The 22,303-nt window shown below is 40.6% G+C and overlaps 2 protein-coding genes and 1 long non-coding RNA gene across 4 annotated transcripts; all 3 read left to right on the top strand.

The window, feature by feature from the left end:
• Nucleotides 1–385: 385 nt before the first annotated feature.
• Nucleotides 386–22,017, top strand: LOC116689163 (uncharacterized). Its single transcript, XR_004331930.1, has 3 exons — nucleotides 386–397; nucleotides 538–542; nucleotides 21,800–22,017. It is a non-coding gene; the product is annotated as an uncharacterized LOC116689163 (long non-coding RNA).
• On the top strand, nucleotides 772–11,988 carry adgrg3 (adhesion G protein-coupled receptor G3). 2 transcript variants are annotated; one of them, XM_032515443.1, is made up of 12 exons: nucleotides 772–958; nucleotides 1,231–1,288; nucleotides 1,773–1,863; nucleotides 3,325–3,456; nucleotides 4,287–4,442; nucleotides 5,085–5,134; nucleotides 5,304–5,397; nucleotides 5,942–6,060; nucleotides 7,663–7,943; nucleotides 9,965–10,061; nucleotides 11,134–11,459; nucleotides 11,545–11,988. In XM_032515443.1, the coding sequence occupies exons 1-12, from the start codon at nucleotides 901–903 to the stop codon at nucleotides 11,658–11,660; spliced, it is 1,578 nt and encodes a 525-aa protein (XP_032371334.1). In that variant the 5' UTR covers nucleotides 772–900; the 3' UTR covers nucleotides 11,661–11,988. The 2 variants fall into 2 exon arrangements, with proteins under 2 accessions (XP_032371334.1, XP_032371324.1); XM_032515433.1 differs by having other exon boundaries at nucleotides 773–958; nucleotides 5,085–5,139; nucleotides 5,306–5,397.
• Nucleotides 15,533–22,017, top strand: LOC116689124 (probable RNA polymerase II nuclear localization protein SLC7A6OS). Its single transcript, XM_032515518.1, has 5 exons — nucleotides 15,533–15,798; nucleotides 16,399–16,725; nucleotides 19,767–19,973; nucleotides 20,623–20,755; nucleotides 21,076–22,017. The coding sequence occupies exons 1-5, from the start codon at nucleotides 15,610–15,612 to the stop codon at nucleotides 21,207–21,209; spliced, it is 990 nt and encodes a 329-aa protein (XP_032371409.1). The 5' UTR covers nucleotides 15,533–15,609; the 3' UTR covers nucleotides 21,210–22,017.
• Nucleotides 22,018–22,303: the final 286 nt, after the last annotated feature.

The following is a 22,303-nucleotide window of genomic DNA, read 5'->3' as shown; positions in this document are numbered from 1 at the left end:
TGAATTGATTTGAATTGAATAGCTGGTATTCTTCTGTCATGTAACCAAGCAACATAAACTCCCTTGTAAACCTTCTTTGTGTTAGGTTGGAAGATCCCTAAACTGTAAACTTTTGATGCAAACAATGTGTTCTGTAACATAATCATTTCCTTTACACTTAACCATACATTTTTAGCATTCATTTCTAGCTAATGTACACTTTTTTAACTAAGTCTAAATATATCAGGATAGCGCTATGGTCAAGTGTTTGCAAATAATTTACAATCCTTGAAGTCATATGCATAGCTTTGAATTAGTCAGATACTATATTAAAAACTTTACAAATAATTCAAGTGTGAATAGTATTGTTTCCTATGTTGTAAGACCTGGCATCTTTTGAGAGCATTATGTGGTTGCAGTGTGAGTTTCACTTACGCAGCAGGCTGTAAGTGCCAGTACTTATTGTTTTTGCTTATAGGAAAACAGATAACATTTAAAAAAAAAAAAAAAAAAACTTCCTCTTTTCTCTATAGGCTCTTTTTTTCTGTAATCTTGAAGATTTAGTCACAGTAAAAGAATGATATCATTTTTATTCTATGAACAACCAGAGTCACATTGTAAAAGGAGGAGATTTTATTGTCTTTCTTCTCAGTGGTAAAGCAGTACTACTTCTCAATAAATCAACATTGTGACAAAAAAAGGAAATTAACATCAGCATCTTTAAGGAGTTGAGTCATTAAAATGTCCTTTAAAAGGCGTCAGACAAGAATCACTTCTCGTCCCTATCAGCTCTCCACCCCCACTCAGCCACCACCATGTGATATGATGCAGATGTGAAACTCCCTGCTCATTCATCAAGCAGAACACCGCTGTACAGGGAACGGTCACATCACATATGTGTTTGAGGATCACTGAGACGCGATGTGGATTACTTTTTCTTTAGTCACACTTGCATGGATTTCTACGGCCCAAGCTAGAAGTAAGTTTTTCACTTTTATTGTGAATTTTATGGCTGTGTGCTTATGAAGTGAGTACCATTTTAACTGTGAATATATTACAGTTAAATGGTCCCCTGATACACAACGTTTGGAACTCTTACTCAACCAGTTGTGCAACACTAAAAGCCACAGTTTCTCAGAGCGTTGATCACAATCTGACAACATGTCACTTGTCTTCTTGCATTGGCCTTCCTTTATCTATATACTCCACAATCTTTGACTCTTTCTCTTTCTTTCTCTGTCCCCCTGACAGTAAACTGTGAACAAGTCCTCCATGACTGTCTACGACCGGAACATGTCCCCTGGACCAAGTAAATCATACTCATATGTATTAAGCTGATACTGTAGATCGTACTCTCCTCTTATTGAACAAAAATACATCCTCCTCTTACACTAACAGGGGCGTCGGACTGGGGGGTGAAAGGGGACTGAGTACCCAGGGCCCTCATGTGAGGCAGGCCCAAAAAGATGCTAGAAGGAATAGCTGTGGATGCGGGGAGAAAATGCCTTTCTATAGAATTATATGCTACGCCCTTGTGCACTAATGAATAAATGTGACTGCTCACTGCTGTCTAGTGAATGCTGGGAAATCTCCGACATGATTGTGAGACCCTGAAACAAAATGTGTACGTGAGCGTACCATATTGTTGTTAGAGGAACAAGTTTGTCAGCCTTTAAAGGAACATGACTGAGCATTTCTCTATAACAGTGTTTCAAAGTCATTTTACCTTAAATTAATGTGTAAGTTTATGTAAGTGTTTGGATTGCTGACATATGTGAATTATGTGTTGGTAGGTGCTATGAGGACAGAATTGGAAGCTGTATTACAGGGAGAATCCAATCAAATCCAAAATTCATTCATCAGAGAGTGAGCTGGTCTCAAAAGGTGAGGATATTCTTGTGTATCTCCCAGCTCTTGTCTTATCAGGTTCTATAACAATCTCAAGTTGTACAAAATGTACAAATACAGAGATCTTCAACAGGGGGTCATCAGAGTCAATGTGGGGGGGGAGGGGGGGCTCCAAATTCTTGTTAATGTTTTTTCAAAAATGACAACATGAATCCAACCCATTAGCAAATATAGGTGCTCTTGAGCAAGGCAGCAAAACCCCCAACTGCTCGGGGCGCCTTTCCATGGGCAGCCCCCCCACTCTGACATCTCTCCATTTAGTGCATGCACAGGTGCTGAGCATGTGTGTGTAATTCAGACCTGTGCGTAACATGTTTAATAACAACCGAGCGAAAAAATTGTAATTTCCCCTTGTGGGACTAATAAAGGATACATTAATCTTAATAAATCTCCACTGATGATCGGCTTACTGGCTTAACGGCAGTGTAGTCACTAAGACCATCACAGAATCCTTACAATTCACTGTACCACACGTACAGTATGTTTAACATTAAAACATGATTTATTAAAATCATACAAACAATGATTGGAAGAGCTTAGTATTCTATGCAAAAAGATGTATGTATAAAGACTTAAGGCTGCCCTACAGGTTATTGTAGGTCTAGTTTAATATGCATCTCAATTTTATATCATATATGTAGTAGGGGGTCCCTGCTCTGTCTCTCTTTCGGTTAAGGGGTCCTTGGCTTATAAAACGTTGAAGACCCCTGCACTAATAAATAAGCAAAACAGGACAAAAATAGCATGAGTTGTCTTCACCATACACAAACATGTAGGCCTAGTAGAGTTCAGGATGTTACACTGTTTTGTCGTTCCTTGGAACATGTGCACAAAATCCAACATGTCCTCCAAACCATACAAGCATATAGGTTTTTTATTCTGCCCATCTAATTCATAATTCAGCGCCAATAATGGTGGCAGAAATTATGACCCACAGGAGCGTTTTCTGTCCTTATGTCTAAACCACAGTAACAGTCACATTTCAAAACACGTTGTTAACGTTGTGAAATGTTTGCAGTTTGGATAGGTTTGGCACAAAAACAACTTGTTCATGTATTGGCACCAAAACTACTTGCTTGAATTTTAAAAAAGATCATGGGCCAAGTTCAGCCCTAAAACGTAGCAACACGTCCTTAAAAGTCCTGTTTGTTTGATCCATCCCTCACATGGATTTTGACGCTTTTATACTCGTTTTACTTTAAGCTTTGCCCCGTCATAATCACCACAGCCAGCTCGAGAGCCCCGCCATTTTAAACGTAAATATGAGGCGTAATTGCTGGTTGAACAAACAATGTATGTTGGCTTTTTTTTTCAGAGGACAGTCTGAGCATCAGAGCAATTCAACCGGAGCAATTAAAATCAACAACGAGTTAATTTCCATAGATAAATAATTTCCGTCTTTTTTTGCATGTTCTGTGTACACTTTATGGTTTTCAGGTTGAAAAGAGTCCAACTCCTGAACACAGCCTTTCCATCCCAGCCTCGGCTCTCCAGAGAAGCAGAGGACCGGAAGTGCTTGGCGAGGATGTACTGCTGGTGACCACTGTGATCAACAGCACTTTATTCAAGGTCAGTCACATTTGAGCCACATAACACTGAGCCACAACATTAACTCCTCCTTAGTTGCCATTATTAATCTGATCACAGTGGGCGTGTACATAAAGAGAAGTTAAGTTTTGGAAATCTGACACAAACATGGCAGCAATTCCAGAGGATGGATAGCTTACAGAAGAAGGCCCTTCATATTGTTGTGCACTGACACTGGCCTCTACTTTCACTTAGCTCCGTCTGTATATTTGTGTAAGGTATGACTTTCCCCTCATGATAATTTGCAGTGATTTCCATGATCTCTGTACACTCACAGCCAGCCATTGTGTGCTATAAAAAATGGAGGAAAGGTTGATTGAGGAAGCTGATTCACCTCAAAACCCCAGTATTAGTGTCCTGTTTCCCCTTTGCCACCAGGTGGGAAATTTGTCTTGGGCAGTTAGCCTGCGATGCAGTTCTTAAAAACAACATATACAATAAAATACAAATACAATGGGAATGGGAATCGTTTGGTTTCTGTAAATAACATCACAGAGTACGGTCTAGACCTGCTCTTTTAAGAAAAGCGCTGTGAGATAACTGTTGTTGTGATTTGGCGCTATATGAATATAATTGAATTGAACTGAACTCAGTACAACGAACAATAATATGACCCTAATGGTGTGGAATACACAACATGGTATGATGCAGTGCATATGATTAACCATTCATAAAAAATAGAAAAAAATGAATATATTAGGAAATGTCTGTGCGGTGATAACAACTCTTTAAAACATCTAGCACAACAACAAAAGTGCAAAAACATAAATCTCCATCATCAGCAATCTTCTGTCAATCATCTTTCCTTGCAGCTGAGTCGCACTCGAAGAAAACAGAGCCGAGTGATAACACCAGACCCACCTGCCCCCAGTGTTTTGGGGGATTTAGTCCTGGTAGTGAGGGCAGGGAACGTTCCTGTCCAAAACCTCTCCCAACCCATCAAGTTAACCTTCAAACACAACAAACAGGTAAAATAACAAAACCAGCTGGGAAGACACAAATACTAATAAATAATCTCGTTGCACAAGTACCGTGTACTTGTGTATAATGACAATAAAGGCATTCTATCTTCTATCTAATACACTACCGGTCAAAAGTTTGGGGTCACTTAGAAACTTCCATACCATTCCATTATGGACAGAAAACCAGCTGATCTGAGTGGGGGGGGGGGCTGATCTTTAATGCAATATCCACGTTGCCCATTATCAGCAACCATTCATCCAATGTTTCAAAGTCACATTCTGTTTATAATCTGATATAATTTTTAAAAAACTAACTGAGAAAACATTGGAGAACCCTTTTTTCATAATGTAATCTGAAAACTGCCCTGGTTAAGAAAACAATGCAACTGGTCTCAGCTGGTATTCTGTCTATAATGGAGTTAAATGGAGATTTCCATTCCACGGCGGCTGTGGCTCAGTGGTAAATGTATCCTGTATGATGTAAAAGCGCTTTGAGTAGTCGTTAAGACTAGAAAAGCGCTATATAAATACAGCACATTTACATTTACAGCACATTTAAGTGACCCCAAACTTTTGACCAATAGTGCATAGATATATAGATGAATCTACTTTCATCATATCTTGAATAAACTTTTGAACGTGTTTCAGGTGGGAAATGGGACGTGTGTGTTTTGGGAGGAGTCACCGCTTGATGATGGAACAGGTAGACTACAAGTGCCAGCCACAGTGTTTTTGCTGCCAAATTAAAAAGAGGAACTCAAATTTAAACATCATATTGGTGTGTGTGTGTGTGTGTGTGTGTGTGTGGTGTGTGTGTGTGTGTGTGTGTGTGTGTGTGTGTGTGTGTGTGTGTGTGTGTGTGTGTTTAGGTACCTGGAGCACAAAGGGCTGTGATACCCATGACACTGGAGATGAATTTATTTGCAGCTGCAACCACATGAGCTTCTTTGCAGTGCTTGTGGTAAAATCGTCTTCTCGTCTTCTACCTAATGTGCAAAATGATTTGCCTTTAAGGGATGTTTTCAAAAACACAAGAGCAAAAGTGTAAGGAATGCAGCGTGTTTAAGCGCTCTATTACCACACAGATTTGTAGCTGAACAATTCCATGTATAAGCTATCATTGTTTGAGGGTACAATTTTGTTACTGGGGGAAAAAATAGTCAGATGCAGCACATTTTAACTGAATATCCAGAAAATGGGCAAAATCAAATGTGAATGAATGCATACCACCTCAGCCACGCAAAAGGTTTTTATTGTTGCGATATTTTGACTTGTTTTGGAATTTCCAGTATTTCCACTTTCAGTTTTTTATGTGCAGATTGAAAATGCGTATACAAAACTTACAAAATGTAATTTAAAGAGGCATATAGTGGGATCTAAGACACATCTAATCAATATCTACAGTATATCTAAATATATATATATACTAAAGATGCTTCCATCAGACTTCTGAACTTCAAATACATATATGAATTGAATGTGTATTGTCCCTTTTTCTGTGCCAGAACCCTGCGTTATCAGTGAGTCAAAGCGATGCTGTGAACCTGAGCTATATCACCTACATTGGCTCAGCGCTCTCCGTCTTCTTCACAGTCATCAGCTTGATCATCTATATATGTCTACAGTGAGTTTTAACATCGGACTTCAAATTAACATCCCCATGATCACGGAGTGAATTAACAGAAAGGGTTTCTGTAATGACAGTTTAACCGAGATGATGTCATTATTCCTTCCTGTCATGGAACTGAAGCAATATGTGTTATATATGCCGACATGCATGTAATGTGCAAACTGCTGTATGGAGGTAATTATGGGTTACAAGTTCAACAGATGTATTGCGCTTTGGCAGAGTTACAGAGTGTTAATGTTCGAGTTAGTGTCAGTCGTGTCTGTCACCATGTCAGTCCACTAATGTCCATACTGGGACAGAGTGAGGAGGAATTGAAACGTTTGATCGCCACTGAAGGGAATGATCCATTGTGCAGATCACACGGGGAGTTTGAGTCTCATGAGTTTCATTCTCAAGGCTGCAAAGATGTCAAAACCAAGAAAAAGAAAAAAATGTCAAACAAGCTCTGTGGTTGATCTCACTTCCTGTCAGAAGGCAGGGTAATAACCGGAAAAAACAGAATTATCTTAATAACATCAGTGGTAAGCATAACTGAAACTGCTTGTTTGTTTAAATTTGTCTCAAATCAGTGTGGTCCAACACACCAGCCAAGTCCACTGAGCTAGAAAGTGTTAAATCAGTAGCCAAGGTAACATCAAAACTGTTTGGGCTAATACAGTATGTAGAGATAAGTGGGAGTCCTCTATTTCTTTATTTCTTTATTCAGATCCCACAATCACAATATATAACACATACAATTTTATATACATTTAAAACAAGACTTATAGTGCAAGTATATAACATTACTACGTGTACCTAGTTTTGTAAATTAGGGCCAAAAAAATAACATCTCATTCCAACAATTAGAAGTTAAATTACATTAATGTGTTATTGTTTAACCCTTGTGTTGTCTTCCCGTCAAAATTGAAAATGAACACTTTTTTGACGCTTTTTATCAATATTAGTCACTTTTTTGACGTTTTCAACACTGCGTATCACTAACTTATTGACTTTAGTTTTACAGTTAATTTTTGAATTCATGGTCAATAAACCTCATTTATAGGAAATTATACCTACTGTTTGAGTTAGAAAAGCAGAAATTAGGAATTATTTTGACTAAAATTAAAGGAATGGATGTTGATGGATAATCACAGACTGGAGTATGTCAACTTTTACTCAATACTATTTCAAAACCACTTCCATTTGTTTTTCAAATGCTGTAAAATTTAATAAGGCACCCCAAAATTAATGAAAGTAGAGATTTATACTTGCCAAAGAGCGTTGTTATTTTGGGTAATTACAATTGGGTATAGAGAACATTTGATTCATGAACATTGATATTGGAAAAGGGGTCAATTTGACCCGAGGACAACATGGGGGGTAACTGTGTTCTGAGCAGTCTTTTTAACCTGGCCTTACTGGGTGCCTCCACTGTGATAGTAGGCAAGCTATTCCACATTGTGATGGCTTTAAATATTACAGTCACATACATCAGATCATGGGACCGTGTTGAGGTGAAAGTATCTGTTGAATTTTGGTCGGTAATGGCCATATGTAGTCCTGTATCTGCCAAATAGGCAATAGAAAATTGATCATACTATATTGTTTTCCTGTTAGACGTCGACGTCCAGAGAAGGCTACTGGGGTGCATTTGCAACTGACAGGAGCGCTGCTCTGCCTCCACCTCACCTTCCTGCTGTGCAGCTTCTGGGTGTGGCAACTGTCTGAGAATGAGGAGGGCTGGGTTTGCAAGGGTCTGGGTTTCTTTTTACACTGGTCCCTGCTGGCCACCTTCAGCTGGACGGCTCTGGAAGGTTTCCACCTCTACCTGCTCTTAGTCCGAGTCTTCAACATCTACGTCAGGAGATACCTGCTAAAGCTCAGCGTGGTGGGATGGGGTGAGTAGAGTCTGGTTGGGGCCGTGTTTCTGTCAAAAGGTGTATAATAAAAAATCTGAAATATGCTGCTTATAACTCGGTAAATAACCAAATTAAAATACCCCATGCAGCTCAGATGGAGTTGGACTATTCTTTCATTATTCATTTTGAAATGTGAGAATATTACTTCATACAACTCCATATATTATTAGGGTGTACAGTCTTATATTCATGTTATCGCATTGTATTATGCACATTTTTAAGTCACACATACAGTACCTGTTGGAGTTTTTTCTTTACCACTATGGGTGCCGTAGAGCAATGTTTTTAAGGTTGCAGTATTATCTCATGTTTTAGCATGCTGTGTGATGAAGTAAGGATTACTGTCTGGGTGAAGCAGGCCCAAGGGCCCCAGTCCCCAAGGGCCCTACATCCATAGACTGTTAAAGGTGCAGTACGAAAGCCTTATAAAACTAACTTGTTCTCATATTTGCTGAAACTGACCCTATCTTCCATTAGAACTACATGAAGCAGGTCATTTAAAAAAAAAAAAAACCTTCACAGCCTATAGTGTGATTTGCAAAAATCCACTGCTCCCTGTTCAGATGCACCAATCAGGGCCAAGGGGGTGTCTAACTGCGTGTCAATCACTGCTCATGCACACACAGTCATTTTCACTTGAGGGGGAGGGGCTTAGGAGACCACAGCCCCTTTAACTGCTCTGTGGTCATTTCATTTACTAAAATTATGAGAGCTTTCAACTGGCAACAGATCTTTTGTCCACTTGGGGGCATCAGAAAAAAGTTGTAAACTTACAAATGTTTACATTATATTGCAGAACCTGTCATATATCTGTCCACCTGATTAACACATCCTCATACCTAAACAACTTTATAGGTTGATTTAGACTCCCAGAACAACATGTACGACCTTTCTATTCACTGCAGCATTTGAGCAGTGGCTGTAATCAAGTGACTGTTCTACTTAACATATTTTAGTTTAGTTTTAGTCACGTAGTAAAAATTGTGAAACAGAACTAGTTAAGATATGCAACAAAAATACTTAGGGGTAGGAAATCATCAGAGATTGGCTTTGAATTAGTCACATAAAACTACTAAAATGGAGACGTCGTAAAACTCGGTTAATTTCCTAATAGTTTTCTGAGGGGGAAGCTTGTCCACCACCCCAGCCTTCCTCCTTAGGCCGACTGTGGTGTTGTGATCACTTCACTTCCTCATTTGTTCTTGTGATAATTACTTCAGTCATGAGAGGTCAACAGACCTAACGGGAACGTCATTTTGGGTCGTCATGAGTTGTTTGCATGATTGACCCATTCGGCTGTTTTTTGGGTATATTCACTCTTGTTTTAGTTCTCTTTTCAATCTCTGTTTCTACTACTACTGTATTCTGCTGGTTGCTAGCTTTGTCTGTCTGACGGTGCTGGCCAAGTAGCAGATAGTCACTGAGAACAGCAACAGCTGGTCTACCACGGCCGGTCGTCAGCTAGTACTTCATTGTTTCACAGTCTAACATCACCAGACTTACCCTTTATACACATTACTGCAAAGATGGAGGCAGAAGGTGCCCGCGGCTTTTTTTTCCCTGACCCCCCCAAGCACGTTTATCATGAATGTGAGTTATATAGACGTTAGTGCTGAATGCATTAAAGCAGCAATGCAATAAGAGGAAAAACAATAAGTCTGCAGATGATGTAAACAATACTGGTTCCAAAACATTTGAAAAGGGTATCTTAGGGGATGGATTTTGACCTTAAACGTTTTTTTGATCTTTCAATTCAATCAAAAAAAATATAACCTGAGAACAGAAGTGTTCTGCTGTTCTCCCTAAAAAGAGCCAAAATGTGTCTGATGTTACTATTTTTAGTGACATATATAGGGTAGGATTTTGGCATGAACGGGTTACCTGAATGAACGCCAATAATAGAAAACATTCGGGGCAGGATCCCCAGAAGCCAACCCCTCAACCCGTCCCTGGTCAGGTCTTGTTGATGTAAATCCTGTATCTTTCTTGTCTTCATGCAGGTGTTCCAACACTGGTTGCCGCGGTTTGTGGGATTTCAGGTGTTTATGGCAAATACAATCTGAGGGATGCCAACAACCAGACTTCAGCAGCACAGATGTAAGAAACCAAGATTTATTGTTACGTTTGAAACATTCAACCACACAGCGGTTGTTTGGAATTTGAAGCAAAGATTGTTCATAGTGTGATTTTAAGTGTGCGCTATTTTGTTTCTTGCCAAGAAGACGATTATTTGGATCTCAAAGTTGATTTTAGTCTATAATCCACGACGTTCCACTTCGGGATATTCTCCCGGATGCATGTGGTTTTGCCAATGTCCATTAATGTTTTCCTTGTGTTGTAATTCTAACCTCTGGTGATTTCATGAGGACTATGGTTACCTGGTCCTCAGATCTCTGCAGGGTAAATCCAGACAGCTAGTTAGACTATCTGTCCAATCTGAGGACTATGGTTACCGGTCCTCGATCTCTGCAGGGTAAATCCAGACAGCTAGCTAGACTATCTGTCCAATCTGAGGACTATGGTTACCGGTCTCAGATCTCTGCAGGGTAAATCCAGACAGCTAGCTAGACTATCTGTCAATCTGAGGACTATGGTTACGGGTCCTCAGATCTCTGCAGGTAAATCCAGACAGATAGTTAGACTATCTGTCCAATCTGAGGACTATGGTTACTGGTCCTCAGATCTCTGCAGGGTAATCCAGACAGCTAGTTAGACTATCTGTCAATCGAGGACTATGTTACCTGGTCCTCAGATCTCTGCAGGGTAAATCCAGACAGCTAGCTAGACTATTGTCCAATCTGAGGACTTGGTTACCTGGTCTCAGATCTCTGCAGGGTAATCCAGACAGCTAGCTAGACTATCTGTCCAATCTGAGGACTATGGTTACCTGGTCCTCAGATCTCTGCAGGGTAAATCCAGACAGCTAGTTAGACTATCTGTCCAATCTGAGGACTATGGTTACCTGGTCCTCAGATCTCTGCAGGGTAAATCCAGACAGCTAGCTAGACTATCTGTCCAATCTGAGGACTATGGTTACTTGGTCCTCAGATCTCTGCGGGTAAATCCAGACAGCTTGCTAGACTATCTGTCCAATCTGAGGACTATGGTTACCTGGTCCTCAGAGTATTGGCTTTAATTTTATGTCTTTTTTCTATTTAATAACTTGCAGATGCTGGATGAGCAGCGAGTTCCCACATAGGCTCTTAGTCAGCTACATCACCACCGTGGCCGTCCCAGGTGCGCTGATGATACTGTGTAATTCCTGCATGCTGGGGCTGGTGGTGTTTAAGCTCTGGAGGCTACGGGCAAGTAGTTTAGGCACTGAAAGCAGTGGCTGGAAGAAGATAAACAGGGAGAAAGGGATGAAGTTATTGAAAGACGCCGCCACAGTGCTGGGCCTCAGCTGTGTGCTGGGCTTACCTTGGGGGTTAGCGAGCACCACCTACATCTCCCTCCCTGGGATCTACATATTCACTATACTGAACTCCCTGCAGGGTCAGTATGTGCCTGGCCCTCATATAAAGTACTCTGCTGTTATAATTTACCAGAAGTATTCACAGCCTTTCTATTGTCTTTTTAGGTCTATTTATGTTCCTGTGGTCTGTGGCTTTGACCTGCAAGTCTCGATCTGACAATGACTCCTCAGTCAGAGACCCTTCTTCTCAGAAAATAATGACTACCAGTTTCAACAACTGATGTTCACAACTACAACAAATTATTATTATTATTTATTTATGTGAGGTGTCACTTTGGAGTCCAGTTATGTGCAGTTAAATGATAACATTACTTAATCCCATGTCTCATCATATCTTGCAACTTCCTGAAATGAAGATAGCAGACAAACATGCATCATGAACAACAATGGCTTCTAATTATTTATTGTTGCTACAATTATGATCCTTATTGTTACAGTAATATCAAAAATGGACAGGCTGAGTCAAGATTATGAAAATAAAAACATTCTCTAATTGTCTTTTCTGCAGTTTACGTTGTAACACATTGTCATAAAGACTACTTTGTTAAAGCAGTGCCTACACGTTACACCCAGTGTTTTCTGCGGGTAACGGTTTGGCCCAATTTGCCTTTAAAGGGATACATTTGGTTTTTGAAGTGGGGATTGCGTCAGGTGCTCATGGTACGTATGAGATGTGTGACTTTGGTGTTTTTTCAGGTTAGCTCGGATTCACCCATGTCACACAGGAACAGAAACAAACCAATCGAGGATGAGGACCAGCAAGTCCTGTGTTCTGTGAGGTAAAATCACAGTTTCAATATAAAAAGGAGTCTTGTGGCTTTGAATAGAGCATATGAGTTAAGGTGTCCATTCTCAGGAATTAATGTCTAATTAGAGTCCATTAATTACCTTTTGATGAACACCTTGAAGAGCATTAACCCACTTTACCATGGTCACTTGCCAAATGTGTTTTTTAAGACCACTAATTTATATTCGCATGCGTTTTGCAACAAAATAAGGTTTTTACAATACATCTGTTTTCTTGAGGGTTTGACTCATACCTGGAACATTCCTTCCCATCCAATAAGCCTGAAGTAGTAATTGGATGTGATGATGTCTAAATGGGAAACTTATGTCTTTCAGATTGTGTGTTAGCGCCATCGTGTGGTGTTCAGGGAATGAGGCACTGAAGGACACACAGTAAATAATGATATCAAGATGGGTTTTCTCCATTTAATTCAGCACACTTATTTTGTGCTAAAATGGTATAACCATGGTATAACTCTAAAACTGTAAATAAGCTTCCTCCATTCGGACTCTCTCTGGCTCTCTGTTTCCTGAAAGGTTAGTGAAACGGTGCAAATCATGTGTCAAAGTTCAACTAAGTTATCGGTTCCCTTTGAATCTCAAACAAGAAATGTCAAAGGTCATCACAGAATCTCTGGCTCAGGGCCCCTCTGACCATTGGGGCCCTGGACCAGGGCCAGGGCCCACTAATCCATGTTTGCAGATTTAGACGCGGAAGTGACAGCAGCGTTGGTTTGAACCGTTGTCTGTCGGACCAGTGCTTTGTTCTACATTCCCACGTACAGCTCCGCCCTAGTTCATTTGTTCTGTGAAAACTATTTGTGTTCTCTATTTGTTTTTGTTGCTTTGCACCTGGTCAACAGTTAGACCTGTTCTGCTTGCACATTCAGTAAAACCATCAGATTAAAGTGACACCTTAGGCAAAGGAGAATGTATTAGGCCAAGAGGTGTTTACAGGTTTTTAGGGTTTTATGTTGGATTTATGTACAAAAAAAACAGTGTTTCAAAGAAATGAGATGTAGGTTTTACATAAGCGTCAAGCTGGTGAACATGACCTGGACTAGCAGCAGATGATCGCCATCTGTTGGCTATTCAAAGGTCTAAGATTTCATTTTAAATGGAAACATTGATGAATGCAACTATCAATTAGATTAATTTAGCCTACTAATTGGATTTATCGAAGGTGCCAGAAAGCTGTTTTAAGCCCTGGGAAGGCTACAATTAAAAAAAATAGCCTCATGTAAGATTTTCTATAATTCTATTTCAAATGTAATTTATTTATTCTTCATTTAAAGACACATCCATGAAGTACAATTATCAATTGTAACATTTAATAATCCTTCAGCTTTTGAATATCCTAATTTAGGCATACATTGGCCACACTTGATTTTTTGTGATGAAAAAATAATATTGGTTATAATTATCCTATATTATCAAGAGTAGTAGGCCTACTTTTTAAGTAATTTAACGACACGGAATAATGTTTTAACAAACCTTATTCAGGGCTGCCAACTCTCACGCATTGGCCGTGAGACACACGCATTTGACTGGTTTCACACGCGCACACGCCACACCCCCGATTTCTCACGCTGAAGTGTCAGCCCGGTCGGTCAAATTTCTGAAAGATGAGTTTATTTATGTTTATTACCTGATGAGCCACTTGTGATAGACTAGTTGTGCTTTCAGAGACTGTGAGGGGGTTCAAGAGCGCTCCCTGTCTGTGGAATTTTCAAATTGTCGCAAAATGAGAACCTTTTTTTCACGAGCCATCCCAGGTGCTTTTCCCCGGCTTCAGGTGTGAGCTCTGAGTATCACAGACCCGTCCGGCGCTTCGTGTCCTCTCTCTCTGTAAAGATGGAGGTGAGCAGCGCGGCTGGTAGTGTAGCAACTTCAGTTCATCTTAGTGGACGCGCTCTGGGGGGGGGGGGGGGGGGGGCAGTGACGCGTTGCATCCATGCGTAGACCTCTGATAATGAGCAGCGTACGGACACCTCTAAACTCTGTCAGAGACCAGAGACCCAAATGGGCCTCGGTGTCTGTCAGACGGTCTGAATGAGATCCACCAAATCAGCGGAGCAATGACATGCACAGCAGACTATATTACACTATATACTATATATACTATATGTACTATACACTATATTACAACTCTCCAAATCTCGGACAACAGAGATGGGAGGAGTTATATTTTTATTGTACACAAAGTTGTAAACATGAGCAGAAATATATTTATATATATATATATATATATATATATATATATATATATATATATATTATATATATATATTATACTATACTATTTATACTACACTATATATATAAATACTTTATATGCTATACTATAAGTATGATACTGCAACGTTGGGCCACTATTGTGCATCTCTAACCTCTGTGCTTCTCTAAATGTAACTGTAAATAATTAATTTGATGTTTTTTTAAATGAACAAATAGTCTTTATTTTCACAAAAAAGTAAAAACATTAAATGGGGCACAGAGGATAAGGGCCAAACATTACTGGCACAAAGGTTAAAGTAATAGAACTTATGTAACTCAGTGGTTCTCATTCTTTAGAATTTCAGTGGTCTTAGTGTGATCCCTCAACATTAATTTAACTTTGGGTTCCTGGTCCCTACACCAGGGACCCCTGGACGTTCCCACAGACCCAAATCTTCCAGCTGTTGCTGACATATGCTACTGTGTCTTCATGTGGCTCATTATGTGTGGCACATTGTCTGGGCAGTTCTTATATCATAAGAATTTCAAATGTCTATAAGTAAATGCTGAATGCCCTAAAACTTGTTGATACTACAACAATGCAAGGTCTAACCTACAGTTTTGCAATTATCATGCAGACTTGATTTCTCCATTTGTTTTGCAAAAAACTCTCCAGAAAGTGCCATTTAATGGTTTTTTTTCAAATTTTTTCCTGGGGGGGCATACCCCAGACCCCCTAGGGAGAGCAACCATCCCCCACATATAACAAATCCCAATTTAAACCTGAAGTATAATGATGCTGAAAGAGCCAAGAAATTGCTTTGTACGCAGCAAATATGGGTTGGCCCCCCAAATCTCACTCCAAGGTTTTTGGAAAAAGTTGGCAGCCCGCTTATTTATACAGTCATCAAAGAAAGACATTAAGAAACTCAAGAATATCTATAATGTAGGTATTCTAGCAGTAGAGCAATCATTAGAGGAGTTTATTATTTTTTTTAAAATTTTATTATCATTATCTGTATTATTACTGATCCCCTAATAGTCCACGGTCCTCCCCCCGCGGTGCTGTGGTTATTGTGACACGCGGACATAAAGGCGGAGCTTTCCCGGTTCCCTCCTCCCAGTCTGCCGGACAAATCAGACGAACTCAGCAGACAGAGGAACAACATGGATCCGAACACGACGATTCTGCGAGTCAAGCGGAAAAGGGGGACCGACCCGGCCGATGCGTTGTTGTTGGCGTGTAAACGTATCCGGCCGGAGACGTCCCAGGGCTCGGGCGAACCGGTACCGGAGCCAAATGAAGCCGAGGTGGAAAATTCAGTCTTCAAACTCGTGGCGACCGTAGCGACACAGGTGAGAGGCCCGCTGCGTGACGACATCTCATTCTCAAAGTGCGGGCTAACGTCTACGCAGCTGGCGGTGGAACGGCATTTAGACGTTAGTTAGCGTGTCGGTACACACGTACATATTTAGTAAATTTGACTGACCGATGGCAAGCTGAATTTAACGACCTAAAACTGTGATAGTCGTAGAAAACAACGAGAACAACGCCTGTGCTAGCTAGCTAACGCTAGTTGTTGTTAGCATGATAGTCCGTTTAGGCGACATTGTTAGCCGACATTAGCAGTAACATCACATCAGCCCCAAAATGCATTAACGTTAGTGTACACAAATGGTTTGCTCATTTTTATGTTTATTATAACGTCAGTCTAGCTGTTTTTCGGTCTAATGTTATTACACGTTTGGTTGACTGTTTCTTCCTGCCTGTTACCGAAATGGTCACATGCGGACCGGTGTCTGGGTGGTGAGATGTTTCGGAGGATTCTGTCGGTACCTGCTTAATTTCCTTCAACTTCTAGCTAGCTAGGTGTCAGGATGTCAAGCAAAATATCTTCTCTTTCCGATGTTGGAGCCCTGCAAATAAACTCTCCCTTTTTGTCATCTCATCGCCAGGATGCTCCTGTTCAGACCCAGGTGCGACAGGCTTTGGCTCGGCCTCGCATGGCCCACGCACTGCGCCCCTCTGCTGCCACTTCCCAACGGATCATCGGGGGCCTCCGGAGCACAAAGTGGAGCACCCGGAGGGAGGAACGCTACAGAATCCTCTCCAGCCACCGGACGGGGCTGTCGAGCTCAGCGGAGCAGCAAACCGACCACACGGAAGCTGCGGATGGTGTAGAGGAAACTGGGAAAGAGCAGGACAAATGTTTGGGTCTCTGTGCAATCCAGGTGGTTGATCTCCTACATGAGGAGGTAGAGGACCAGGACAAATCTAGCAAGGTGAGTTGACAATACAATTATGAACCTGAAAATGAGCATAATATGAGGACTTTAATAAAACAAAAAATAAGTTTGAAACAAAATAATGCAGTAGAGAAAATAAAAAAAAACACTGAAGTGTGGTTACATTTTTCTTTAATTGACAATAATGCTTGTGTACCACCAGTGTGGGAGACGGTATTACACCTTTATCAACCTGGTGAACCAGCCTTTTATAAATATGCAGTAATTTGACAACTTCTGATATGTGAAAATGAACTAAATGGATATTTGTTAGAGCCAGACCCATAAAGGATTTTTAAGACCAATAAGAATATTTGGTTATTAAAAAATCCGATATGCCAAAAAATAACCAGTGTGCCAACAGGGACGTTGTAGAGTGTCCTCTGGTGGACAGACTTTGCAACGCCATCACTACAGGGACGTTGTAAAGCGTCCTCTAGTGGACAGACTATGCAACCCCCATCAGGGTGTCCGCGGGGTTTTAAAAGTATTAAAAAGTGATAAATCAAAATTGTCAATTTAAGGCCTTAAAAGTGTAAATTAGTTTCCCGAGGTATTATTTTTTAAATAGGTATTATTTTTTCAGACATCGGGTGTCCTATTTGATTGAATTCTATCCTGCGTTTGCGTTTATTTTTTAAATAGATTTTTGGGTGTTGGGACAAAACAAGATTTTTGGTCCCCTTTATTTTTGATGCGCGAAAATTAGTGGTTTTCGACATCATCTCGAAACGAAAAGGGCTGGTTTACGTTTTTTTTGACTTGTTTAAAGCCATATCTTACAACCCTCGTTTTTAAGGGGAAAATGAAGTTTTTGATAGGGGTGAAAACCCCAATTTTTAGGACTGGGCCGTGAGGGGCCCAGGGGCGCCACCCCAAAACGGCCGGGGCCGGGTGTCTAAGCAGTAAAACCATCTTACTCAAATAAAGTTTTTCAGAGTTTTAAAAGAAATGTTCCCGATAGGGTACCAAAACTCTCAGTTTTTCCCGTGAGACCCCATTTGATGGTTCACACGCTCACCCCCAAAAACCCCCGATTTTCCGCGTCGGTCAAATTTTTAAAAGAGGTTTTCTAAATTTACTTGTTGAGCCACATGATCGACTAGATTGCTTTAGAAAATGGGGGGGGGGGGGGGCGGAGCGCTCCCTTTTGGGGAATTTTAAATTGTCGAAAACTGAGAATTTTTTTTTCCTGAAAAAAATTGTTGAGCTCGATTCACAACCCGCCGCCCTTCGGTCCCTTCTCTTTAAAAATAGAGGTGGGCGGCGATGGGGGCAGTCCGCGTGCATCCGTGCGGAGACCCCCCAAATGACAGCGTCAGCCTCCTCGAAACTTTTTTTTTAAAGGGGCCTCTGTGTCTGTAAAGGGTTGAGTAGATCCCCAATGAAGGGCAAGACAGACAGCAACTATTTTAAAAAAAAAAAAAAAAAAAATCCCAAACCCGGGAAAAAAGGGGAGGGATTTATATTTTAATGGCACAAATTTAAAAACATGAGAAAAAAATTGAGATCTCTAAATTCTAATTAACTGTAAAAAATTCATAAATGTTTCATAAAAAACAAAAAGTTTTTTTTTTAAAAAAAGAAAATACAGAAGGCGCACAGGGATAGGGCAACATTACTGAGCCCCTTTGGCAAAACGTAAAGGATTAGAAAATTTTTAAAATCGGGTTTTCCCTTTTTAGAATTTTAGTTCTAAGTTGATCCCCAAATTTAAATTTTTTTGGGGCCGTCCCCTACCCAGGGGGCCCCGGACCTGTTCAACAAGCCCCAAATCTTCAGCGTTTCGAATATAAATTTTCCCTTTAGGGGTTAATTTTGGACATTTTCTGGGTCATTTTTATAATGAAAATTAATAAGTAAATGCGAAAGCCCTAATACCGTTGTATACAAAAATGCAAAAAGGGTCTAAACCACTTTGCACATATTTGCAAAATAATTCCATGTTTTGCAAAAACTCCCGAAAGTCCATTTAAGGGTTTTTAAAAAAAAAAAATAAAAAGGGGGTACAAGACCCCCCCTTTTGGATCTCAGTTTTAACTATCCATTCCCATTTCCTTAGTAGTTTTTTTTACTTTTTTTCTAAGTGAAATAAATATGGCAAGATGTTGTTAATGTTTTTTGTTTTAAACTATTCTTCGGGATGGGGTTTAAATGTCCAAAAACTGTGAAATAAAAGAAGGCGTGATTAAACCTGCATTTAGGGGGGATGGTTTTTTTTTTTAAAAAAATTTTGAAGGTAGTAAAAAGGTATTAAAAAGTAGTAAATTTAACTAAAGGATGCTGTACATACCCTGCCATCACTAACAGGGACGTTGTAAAGCGTCCTCTAGTGGACAGACTATGCTGAAGGAGCCACCATAACTCTTATTTGGCCTGTCTGGAGTAACACCGTGCGTGGCTCCATAACACTCCCCCATCATTGTCAAAAGTCCTGGGAAAGCTCTGTCTGTAACGTGTTACCAAAGGCTTTGAACAGTAAATATTTAATTGCATTTTAAAGCTTTTGTGCGCAACCTTTTGATATTAATGAAGTCCGTTACATTCAAGCCGTTGCCAAATAAAGCTAATTAAGACCATCAGCTCCACACAACTCTCTCTGTATTTCTCAGTATGATGATGATGTTCAGAAGATTGTGGTGTCTGCAACTTTCGCACACAGAAACTTGATTGAAATTAATGACCTCTTCTGAAGAGTTCATGTTTTTTTTTTTATAAATCCTCCGTGTCTTCCTTGGCTACTATCAGCTGCGTGAAGAAGGGGTGTGTGCGATCACAGAAGGCTTGTATCATGGGGATGCGCCAACGGTGTTGTCATTACTTAGAATTCCTCACGGGGGCGACAGAAACTACGCTCTATAGCTTTAACTGCAATTCTGTTTGTCTACAACAACTAGATCTGTGTGCTTGTGAAATAAGGTACACACATTAGTTTTCAGTTGTCAGCTCCTTATTGTGTAGTGTGTTACTGTCTTTAACGTGTTGGAGGTTATAGTCAACGTTGCCGTTTTGTTCTCTCGCTCTGTTTTCTTGTGAAGACGCTGTCCTCAGACCCAGAAGTGATCCTGTGTAACAGCACCAAGATGCTGCGGGAGCGCCTGAGCATCACCGGCGACAGACTGGGGGAGGACCACCGGGAGCAGGACGACGACTACGTCTACGATCTCTACTACCAGGAAATGGTCGCACCCGGCTGGATCCAGGACATCCTGTCTGTCAGGGCCTACACCGATGAGGGAGAACTGGTGTGTGTGGATGGATGGACGGACAGATGAATGAATGCTGAACTCTGAGTGAGTGAATGAAGACATGGACACAGTAGAGAGTAGACATTTCCTTCATGTTCTGACTGCCTGTGGAATAGTTAATAATGTGGATGAGGCAGCTGACAGACAGCTGCTCTGTCTACCTGTACCCGTCTAGCTTCTAACTTAATTAAGTCAACGCAGTGGACCACGGTCTAACACTGCTGGAGGCCAGGCAGTAAAAACCTGTTCAACACATGTTGCTGCTCTAGTAAAGCTAATGTGGTGGTGGTGGTTGTTGTTAATAATATTTGTATAACAGTTTTCAAAACCAAGTTACAATGAGCTGCACAGTAAAAATGAGGTCCATGATTAAAATATAAATAAAATTAAATGGATAACATTCAACAATCATACAACAATAACAGCAGTCAATAGGACAAATACAGATGAGACCCCCCCCTACATGGAAAAAATGTCTAAATGAGCATTCAAATGTGTCTGGCATTTCTGATTTATTTATTTATTTATTGTTTTTTTAGTACTCTTACTACATTAGTACGAGGTTGTCTAAACGTGTTCATTCAAGTCGATTCTCAAACCCTGAAGCTGGCGCTGTAGTATCAGTGTGTGTTGTTGTGGTCCCCAGGTGCCTGACGTTGTGGTTCGTGAAGAGGAGGTGTATGAAGACGAGGACGATGAAAACGAGGAAGGCAACTGGAGGAATGACTACCCCGACGAGGGGAGCGATGCAGACAGCGACCGCGAGGAGCGCTATGGCGGTACGTGTTCACCGCCGGGTTCGCTGGTAGCCCTGAGGGGGACTCACCTGTGAGGGTCATTGAGGTCTACCTGACAGTCAAAGACTAGACATCTGTGACACCTGGTAGAAACAATCTTTGTGGGGTTGTCCAGTCCTTTTTTATTTAGTTATTTATTTTATTTTTTTCCTCTTGTCTTCTAGTTTGTCCCAGGCTGAAGGTTTTATGACCTCTTCTATCATCTTTACCTGATCTCATGATGCTTTACATTGTGTGGTGTGCTTATCACTGTCCTTCCTGTTCATTCATTGGCTGGCTTCTGTCTCCTGTCGTGTCTGCAGGTTACTGGGAGGAGGAGCACTCGTACAGCCAGAGGAGCTGGGGCCGCTACCAGAGGGAGGTGCTGCAGGAGCTGGACTGTCGCGGTGAAGATGACAATGAGGATGATGATGGAGACAAATATAATTCCGATTGATCTATTCCTTACCCCCATGGCTTTCACTGGATCTTCCCCATGCACTCAACACAAATGATCACCATACCCCATAGTCCTCTGTGTAGGCGAGAGTGGAGGGAAACACCTGCTGCAATGGCACGTATTATTAATAATAATAATCATCATAACCACAAATGTAAATGTAAACCTTGAGAAAAATAAACTGAAATCCCGTCTCGAAGTGTAGCAATTTTACATCTAGCACTCGTAAAATTTGACCAAAAAAACAAAAGTTGACGGAGAACATACTGTTCTTACCCCCCCGTTGCGTTACCATACATTGCTAAACCTCTTTTTAGAGTGAAATCATCCTCCGCTCTACACAGATGGTGAAGGAGTAGGTGTCATTCCTGGAGGATCCAGAGTGTCTTTTTTTTTTTTTTTTTTTTTTTTTTTTTATAACTGGTGGAGTGAATTTGTGTGTGGGTGTTTGTTCCATGTGGATATTTGTGTGTGTGTGTTAATAATGTTGCACATTAGTGTGATATGCCTTGTATGCTCTTGTGCTGTTAACACTTCTGTTATAAAGATGTCTTGGGCTGCGTGTGACTGCGTTTTGTGCATGGTAGGTGTGTGTGTGTGTGTGGGGTGTGTGTTGGTATATTTGTGTGCGTGTTAGATTTTTGCATAATGTGAAAGTGTGATGCAAGTTTTGTTGGTGTGCGAGTTTGGTTCAGAAATCCCCTTCGAAGTTAAGATTGTTTCTCTTGGATGCCTGTTGAATTACAATTTTGTAAATATGTAGATGTGTATAAAAAGAAGGCTTTCAAAATAAACTCTAAACATCTCGGCGTCAATTTGTCCTGGAGGATAAATACTGATCAAAATATCAATTTGGATCAAGATCCAAAAGTATTAATATGCAGTCCAGTAATGTGCAATTTAAAAATGTTCAAGTCAGGGTTTCTCAGTATGTTCATTTGTTGACCTGGGGCATGTTCAGTGGAAACAGTCGGTTAACCCAGAGATGACGGGGAACTCCTGCCTGATTCAGAAAGAGGTAACTCAACCTCAGTTACTATGGTAACAGTCTGTTAACCTAACCTGGTCTGAAGCAGGTTTTCATCTCTAAC

Source organism: Etheostoma spectabile, chromosome 1 (genome assembly GCF_008692095.1).
Source record: "Etheostoma spectabile isolate EspeVRDwgs_2016 chromosome 1, UIUC_Espe_1.0, whole genome shotgun sequence".
Taxonomy (NCBI): Eukaryota; Metazoa; Chordata; class Actinopteri; order Perciformes; family Percidae; genus Etheostoma; species Etheostoma spectabile.
This window is presented reverse-complemented; position numbering and strand designations above follow the sequence as displayed.